Below are 8,750 nucleotides of genomic sequence, written 5' to 3' on the forward strand. Positions count from 1 at the left end.
CAGTTTCAGGTATGTCTTTTTTTTTTTTTTTTTTTTTGAGACAGAATTTCGCTCTGTCACCTAGGCTGGAGTGCGGTGATGCAGTCTTGGGTCTCTGCAGCCTCTGCCTCCTGGGTTTAAGCAGTTCTCCTGTCTCAGCCTCTCAAGTTGCTGGGATTACAGGCATGTGCCACCACGCCCAGCTAATTTTTGTATTTTTAGTAGAGACAGGGTTTCACCATTTCTGCCAGGCTGGTCTCGATCTCCTGGCCTCAAGTGATCCGCCCTCTTTGGCCTCCCAAAGTGCTAGGATTACAGGCGTGGCTGTGCTTGGCCTAGCTGCATTTTTTTTTTTTTTTTAAATAGATGAAGTGGCCTTTTATTATACTTAGATCTGTGTTAGTATTCACAGTAAGTTTAGCTCAGGTAAAACATTGCTTTTTGTAAGTTGCTTTGGGGGTTGCTCAGGAGTTGAGGAAAAAACAAATCTAATTAGGTCTTTAGGTCTCCCCTACTAGATTTGACCAGAGCCATTAAAAAAATAGAATTTTTTGTATATTGATGAGATTTGATTGAAGTAATTGTTCTATTGTTAAAAGAGTTTAAAACCAATTAATATACGTCATCGTAATATGATGGTTATTTCATTTTATGAAAATTGACATACTTTTTATTTAAGTTAAAAATTTCAGAAAAAGAAACTAAAAAATCGCTTATAATCGTACTCTTCAGAGATACTGCTGAAGTTTATAAATATCCTTGAAGACATTTTATGCATATTATTCTGGATAGACCTTCTCACTCAGTTTGATACAAATGGGATAATATTTACTTGTTGTTTCCTTACTTGCATTTTAAAAACAAACTAAGCATATTATAGATATTTTTCCCTTGTCAGTTGTATTGTTACATGTTATTTTTAAAATGATTGTATGGTACATTCATATGATTAGTGTCAGTAGACTAATTTTTTACAAAAAAGATATTAATATAGGATTCTTATAATGTACTTACACAATTATCTGTTGATGGACATATAGGTTCTCAGTTTCTCATTTTTGATAAAAGATATGGAGTGAACATTTAGGTAACTGTTATGTGGTTTTCTAATCTCTTTAGGATAAATTCCTAGAATTGAAAATGTTGGGTTAAGCATATGCACCTCCACAGTATTGATACGTATTACCAAATTGCTGAAAGATATCAAGCCTCAATTTAAATCCAGATACACTTTAATTGCCATACTGCCAAAAAAGATGATCAAGAAACCAACTTGACAACTCCCTTTCAGTTCCCTCCCTAGAATGTATAAATTCCATGAAGGCAGGGACTTTGTTTTATTCACTGTGACTCGGAACTTGGAACAGTCTTTTTTATATAGTAAATTCTCAATAGTTATTTGTTTAATGAATAAATCCTTTATGTTAGAAGCAATATGTCAAAAGCCTCAGGAATTATATACAATATTACTCTCATTAACTAGAATATTATGTTTATCTTTTTTTAAGTGAAAATGAATTGATTTGATTTATATTCCTATGAGGTGAAATAGTGGTTTACTTGGGCTATCATTGATATTTTGTGAGCGTTAGCTTTGCCTTAAGAGTCTTCTGTTTGCATAAATTATATGTCAACCTTTACTCAGTTATAAATGTCTTATTTTAGCAATTAAGGTATATCAATCAATTAGAGGATAAAATCTTAACAAATTAGGGACAACGTTTCAAATAATATAAAGATCTTTTTTTTTTGGAGACAGTCTCACTCTGTCGCCCAGGCTGGAGTGCAATGGCGTGATCTTGGCTCACTGCAACCTCTGCCTCCCAAGGTCAAGGGATTCTCCTGCCTCAGCCTCCTGAGTAGCTGGGATTACAGGCGCCTGTCACCACGCCCAACTAAGTTTTTGTATTTTTAGTAGAGACAGGGTTTCTCCATGTTGGCCAGGCTGGCCTCGAACTCCTGACCTCAGGTGATCCGCCCGCCTCGGCCTCCCAAAGTGCTGGGATTAAAGGCGTGAGCCACTGCACCTGGCCTAAAAATCTTAAAAACAACAGAGAGCTTAAAAGATGCTAAAGAAACGATACATGACAGTGGTGAGATTCTGGGCTCTGAAGGCAGGCACCTTGATATGATGGCTTTTAAAATCGGTGGCATTTATAATTTTTTACTTTCTTTGGAGAATGGGACTATTGGACCCTTTTATAAATTTAAGAGACATGGGATCTCTTAGTGATCTTATTCTTTTATATTGAAACCTTTTGCTGTTTCATTGTTCTGTTGTTACTTTTTCATTATAAATTACTGTCAGCTATGCTTTAAAAAGACAGAAATCGTATGAAAATGGAAGATGATGCAGTAGTGAAGTTGTCATCCTGAAGTTTTCTTCTTTTTTTAATTGTGTTGCCAATTAAATTAATATAACACAATTAAATTGTATTGATTGTATTGCGTCCCATTTCTGGAAAAGTATAAAGGAAGACTGGAAACATTCATTTTACTCTGCTTTTAGCTTTTATTTAATATAGTTGAGAATTCAGAATTTTACATTTTCTACCTAAAATGACAGAGAGGGAAGGAAATTGACAGAGGAAAAGGTTTACTAGTTTTTTGATGAGTCAGTGGACGGGTATTTAGAGTCTGAGAGCAGTACTCTTGACTCTAATGTTAACAATGAAATTGATTGTCTAAGTAAAATCTCAGACACTAAGTCTTTAGATAATAGTATCCTAGTTGAATTTTCTCAAACTCAAGAATTGATGAATGAACAATATATTTCTGAGGATAGAGAGGAATTGTGGCATTCTAGAGTTAATTATTTTCTAGGAAAGCCACCATCATCCAGTATTTCATGACAAAACGAGACCACCTCATTTGCTAATAGAGTGTATGACATCTTTTATGATGTTTGTATGCCAACATTTATTGATACAAAGATGTCTGCTATGTTTAAATTCTTATTAAAAATTTTAATTTTTTTCACTATTTTTATTTATTCCTGTTAATTATTCAAAACGTATCTTAGAATATGTTTTCAAAAATAATGGTCCATTAGACCTAGCTGGTATATGTTGATGCCTATCTAATACTAGTATCTGAGGACCAATGTGTCATATACTTGGAGTTAGGAACTGTGGTGTAAATAATTGGTACCATGCATTCATTTTTTGAATACTTAATTATTGCCAAACAAAGTTCCAGGATTCTGGGATAAAGCAGTAAACAGAGCACAGTTCTGGCTCTCAAGGAGCTTATATTCTAATGTAAGGAGCCACATAATAAATGGACAAATGCAGTATTTCAAGGGATTTAAAGCCTGTGAAGAAAAATTAAAGCAAAGTAAGGAGAATAGAGAGTGTTTAGTGAAACAGGATGCTTAGAAAGTCATTTTTTATTTATTGCAAAGTGATTTATGTAACTAAATGAGGTATTGAAGAGGTGAAATACTATAGTTGTTTCCTTGTTTATAATAGTGAATTGTTTTTTGCTTAGCTAATTTTAACTTATTTTTCTTCAGCTAACTTTTTAAAGTGATGTAATAGATTTGTTTTAGTATCCCTGAAAAAGGTACAAGGTAAATTTTTATAACAGTAAATTGAGATATTTCAAATAATATTCTTTTCTAGGGTTTTTTACATGGAATATTTGAACGTCTAAAACAGTTTCTGGAATGCAGTAAGTACTTTCATTGCAGTCCTTTTTACTGTAGAATTTTTATTCATTAATAGCTAGGATTAATGAGGGATTAATAGATACTTATTCATTAATAGCTTCTGTTGCGCACTTGTAAATCTGGAGAAAGTGTCTCTTGTCAAATTGCCCCCCTGAGTGAGCACTTGATAGCTGCAGAGATCCTATATGTAGCTAAAATGAGTATTTTGTATCAACTTTCTGAAGTTAAGTTAGAAGCTTAGCCTTTGTCTCATATACAGAAGTCCCTCCTTGGACTACAAACCAAGACCTACAGCAGATGCTTGAAACCACAGATAGTACCAAACCCTATGTGTACTATGCTTTTTCGAGCTAATATCCAAAGTGACTACTAAGTGATTAACAGGCGGGTAGTGTATATAGCTGGGGTTTGCTGGACAAAGGGAGGATTCTCGTCTGGGGCAGGACAGAGTGGGCCAACTTGAGATTTATCACCATACTCAGAATGCTGCACAATTGAAAAGAATGGTTTATTTCTGGAATTTTCTATTTAATATTTTTGGATTGTGATTGACTGCAGGCACCTGATACTGGGGAAGGCAAAACTAAGAGGAGACTACTGCACTGGTAATGAGTGTAGAGGAATTTGCCTTGTTGCCAGGCTGGTCCCAAACTTCTGGGCTAAAGCGATTCGCCCACCTTCATCTCCCAAAGTGTTGGAATTACAGGTGTGAGCCACCTTGCCTGACCAAAACAGATTTTTAAAAAAAGATTTCCCTGAGGCCAGGCATGGTGACTCACGCCTGTAACACCAGCACTTTGGGATGCTGAGGCGAATGGATCGCTTGAGCCCAGGAGTTGGAGACCAGCCTGGGCAGCATGACAAAACCCTGTCTCTACAAAAAACATTAAAAAGTTAATCAGGCATGGTGGTGTGTGCCCGAAGTCCCAGCTACTCAAGAAGGATTGATTGAGCCTGGGAGGTCGAGACTGTAGTGAGCAGTGATCTCACCACTACACTTCAACCTGGGTGACAGAACAAATGCTGTCTCAAGAAAAAAAAAAAACCTATTTTGTGTTCTTTCCCCTTTCTATATTTCTTCTGTGGCTACCCCTTTCCAGGCAGATGTTCACAACAGTCATATGTATAACAAATATGACCTATAGACTATATGCCAAATCCTGTTTAGACTTCTTGTAGACTCTTTCACTTTTAGTATTTGCTGCATATCACTGTGATATAAATTTCCTTAACTGACAGTTTCATTTTGTAAATCCCTTGTTCATTAACCTCCACTGGCTTATCTTTAGCATCCTTTATTATTTACTATCCCATGTGAGAGACTATAGCATTTATATTTGTGTTGTATTTTACTGGTGGTCTGTTTGTTATCTTCTTCTTCCATGTGATTGTAAGCACCTTTATTTGGACATACACATGTGTGCACGCACAAATTGTGTGTATGTGTGTGTATGGGGATTTGCTATCCTGAGAAGATATCTTAGTCTACTCTCTTTTAAGGAGCTACTGATTGTTTTATGTTAGTTTCAATTTAGTAAAACATTGTTGAGCCTTTTGGCAGACACTGTTCTGGGTACTATGCATGCAAAGATGAATAGGAATGTTCATATTGTGTAAGTTACATTTTCTAAAAATAGTCATTTTTCTCTGGCCATCCTTGTGGGCGTGGCAGAAGGAAGAATACAAACCCTTCCAGGAGAGAATAAGACAAATGAACAAACAGAATATGAGGAGTATTAGAGAGCAGAGTAGCTGATGAGCTGGTGGACATTGTTCTGAATGTACAAAAAAAAATCACGCCAGGGAAATTATCAGAATCAATTTGTCAGAAGATACAGGAAAAATGATAATGAGTATGTTACTCCTTGAGTGCTTTATTTTACACATGTGTGTTGTACTTCAGCTATGACATTTAGTTTTTAAATGTTATCCATGATTCGTTGCTAAAACGACTATTCTTTTACTATAAAAGTGAGTTCAGTTCATATATTAGGATTAATTTTGTATAATGTGGCACAGAGGGCTACTGTGTCATTCGGTGTAAATCTTGGTATTGCTTTTTAAATAATGAATTCATAATGCATAATATGGAAAAATAAAACCAGCAATATTATTTTTGTAAAAGTTTTGATGTTGTTTTGGTTGTGAACTTACAGAATATTATTAACTTCTAATATTTGAAATGTATTTTTAACAGGTAGAAGTATAGGTACAGATAATGTGTGTAGAGATAGACTGGAAAAGACCATCATTCTTTTTACTAAAGTGGTAAGTTTTTAAAAAACTTGTTTTCTCAAATATAATGCACATTCAAATTTAGAATGGAAAATGATATTTTTATAACTATTTTCCCTTTAGTGTAAGGAAACCTATGTTCTGACTCCTTATAGGAAAGCTAAAAATTGCTTTTATATGTACTTTAGAATACATATAATAATTAAATTTATATAACATGTCATAGTGTAAGTCACCTTGATACATAAAAAATCAATTCTAATATTAGAGTATTTGATTCTTCCAAAGCTCGTTATTCTTTGACCCACCAGAGAAAGTGGAGATGAAGATAGCAATGCAGTTCAGCTAGAAGCAGATCAAATGTAGCAGACAGGAAGTCAGTATGTTCAGAATGACCATCAGACTATCTTCGTCCATACTAAGTATCTTTTGAGTGGAATTATAGAGGGTGCACTGTGGTAGGCAGTGTGTATAATTACATTTTTTAAAACATTAATTTTTATGAAATTTTGGGCTTGAAGGATTGGGAGAAGTGCAAAAATTGGGTTACAGCAGTTAGAAAGACCTAGCTTGGGGACTACTTGCAGTAAAATAGGTACTTGAAGATAGGTGGGAATACCTAAATCTGTAATCTGTTTCCCTTTTTAATTAAAGATTCGATAATAGGGGAGGGGTTGCTTATTCCCTGGGAGGGGAGAAAAGGAGCAGAAATGAGCTATTTTTTAATCTTTGCGTTTTAGGTAGTAATTACCTTTAGTTTCAGTTGTCTTCGTTTTTCTTGTTCCAAGTAGCCTCAACAACAGAAGTTCACCTAATCTTCCAAGATACAGTGTCAAATTGACTCAGATTCTCTGTTAAAAAAACACAAAGCAAAGTAAAACAGGATGATGTGCTTAGTCAAAGAGGACTATACAGTATGTATCACTGACACTTGCCTGCAGCTCTGCTACCTCACAGTCCCTACTCAGTATATCAATTACATAAGTAAAAGTTAAAGAGCATTATTTGGATGATCTCTTTTAGAAAACACACTTATTTAGCTGTGGGATTTTTCAGTTCTTTCAGCTCTTTCTTAAGGTAATGACATAGATAGACGGTATCTGTAATTCTACTTTACATAACATGTTGGAAGCAATTTCATTTATGAGATTCATATTTATGATCTCTAAGAATTTATTAAAGCTTTTTAAATTAGAATATTTCAAAATAGGATGAAGTTACTATAAATAGAATTGAGTAACTTTGAGTCTTCATAACATCATCACTCAGCAACTATTACCAACATATGGCCACAGTCAGTCTTACTTTGTCTGTGTGCTTCTTTCCCCTCCCACCCTTGCTGGTTATTTTAAATCAAATCCCAGATGTTATCTAGCATTATCTGTAAATATTTGAGTGTGTGTCTTTAAGTGGTAGGGTTTTGTTTTGTTTTGTTCTGTGCATGGGTGTGTTTTAAGATAGAGTCTTACTCTGTCACCCAGGCTGGAGTGCAGTGTTGTGATCTTGTCTCACTGCAACCTCTGCCTTGTGGGCTTAAGTGATCCTTCCACTTCAGCCTCCTAAGTAGCTGGGACTAGAGGCACCTGCCACCACTCCCAGCTAAATTTTTGTATTTTTGGTAAAGATAGGGTTTTGCCATGTTGCCCAGGCTGATTTCGAACTTCTGGGCCCAAGTGATCCACCCACCTCCACCTCCCAAAGTGCTGGGATTACAGGCGTGAGCACTACACCTGGCCTGTTTTATTTTTTTTAAATAGGATCTTAACACAATTCTTGTATTTAAAAAATAGTGATAGCTTCTTAATGTCATTTAAATCTCTAGTCAGATTTTAGATATCTCTGATTGTCTCATGAATTCTTTATAGTTTGTTTGAATCAGTATTCAAGTTGCATTAGCTCCCTTTCCATCTGTTCCAAAGTTATTTCCTTGCTATTATTTCTTGAGGTAACAGGTAATTTTCTGTACTTTTTCATGTTTTGAATTTGATTGTTTCTATCTCCATATACGTTTTTAAACATGTTCTTTAGTCTCCACAGTTCTCCTCCCATATTTCTTATAAGTTGGTAGTTAGATGTAGAGGCTTAGTCACTTGCAGGCTTTTTTTGTGGGGATAGGGCAGGGATGGCAAGAATATGTTATAAGTATTGCTGTGTATTGTATGACATGCACACATGCAATATGGCACACAATGTCTGGTTGTCTCTTTTTTCTTTTTTTTTTTTAATTGTACTTTAAATTCTAGGGTACATGTGCACAATGTGCAGGTTTATTACATATGTATAATTGTGCCATGTTGATTGGCTGTACCCATTAACTCGTCATTTACATTAGGTGTTTCTCCTAATGCTATCCCTCCCCCATTCCCCCACCCCACGACAGGCCCGGGTGTGTGATGTTCGCCACCCTGTGTCCAAGTTTTCTCATTGTTCGATTCCCACCTGTGAGTGAGAATATGCGATGTTTGGTTTTCTGTCCTTGCAATAGGTTGCTCAGAATGATGGTTTCCAGCTTCATCCATGTCCCTACAAAAGGACATGAACTCATCCTTTTTTGTGGTTGCATAGCATTCCATGGTGTATATGTGCCACATTTTCTTAATCCAGTCTATCACTGATGGACATTTGGGTTGATTCCAAGTCTTTGCTGTTGTGAATAGTGCCACAATAAACATACGTATGCCTGTGTCTTTATAGTAGCATGATTTTATAATCCTTTGGGTATATCCCCAGTAATGGGATGGCTGGGTCAAATGGTATTTCTAGTTCTAGATCCTTGAGGAATTGCCACACTGTCTTCCACAATGGTTGAACTAGTTTATACTCGCACCAACAGTGTAAAAGCGTTCCTATTTCTCCACATCCTCTC

The 8,750-nt window shown here is 35.7% G+C and overlaps 1 protein-coding gene across 3 annotated transcripts in view; it reads left to right on the plus strand.

Annotated features, from left to right (window-relative positions):
• IPO11 (importin 11) overlaps positions 1-8,750 on the plus strand; it is a 262,132-nt gene that overhangs the window by 73,429 nt on the left and 179,953 nt on the right. For all 3 annotated transcript variants that reach the window (XM_011992135.1, XM_011992136.1, XM_011992134.1), the window contains 2 exons: positions 3,603-3,651; positions 5,847-5,917. In XM_011992135.1, the coding sequence (XP_011847525.1) occupies positions 3,603-3,651; positions 5,847-5,917 (120 nt within the window). The remainder of the gene's footprint in view (positions 1-3,602; positions 3,652-5,846; positions 5,918-8,750) is intronic.

The sequence above is a fragment of the Mandrillus leucophaeus genome, unplaced genomic scaffold (genome assembly GCF_000951045.1).
Source record: "Mandrillus leucophaeus isolate KB7577 unplaced genomic scaffold, Mleu.le_1.0 Scaffold403, whole genome shotgun sequence".
Lineage (NCBI taxonomy): Eukaryota > Metazoa > Chordata > Mammalia > Primates > Cercopithecidae > Mandrillus > Mandrillus leucophaeus.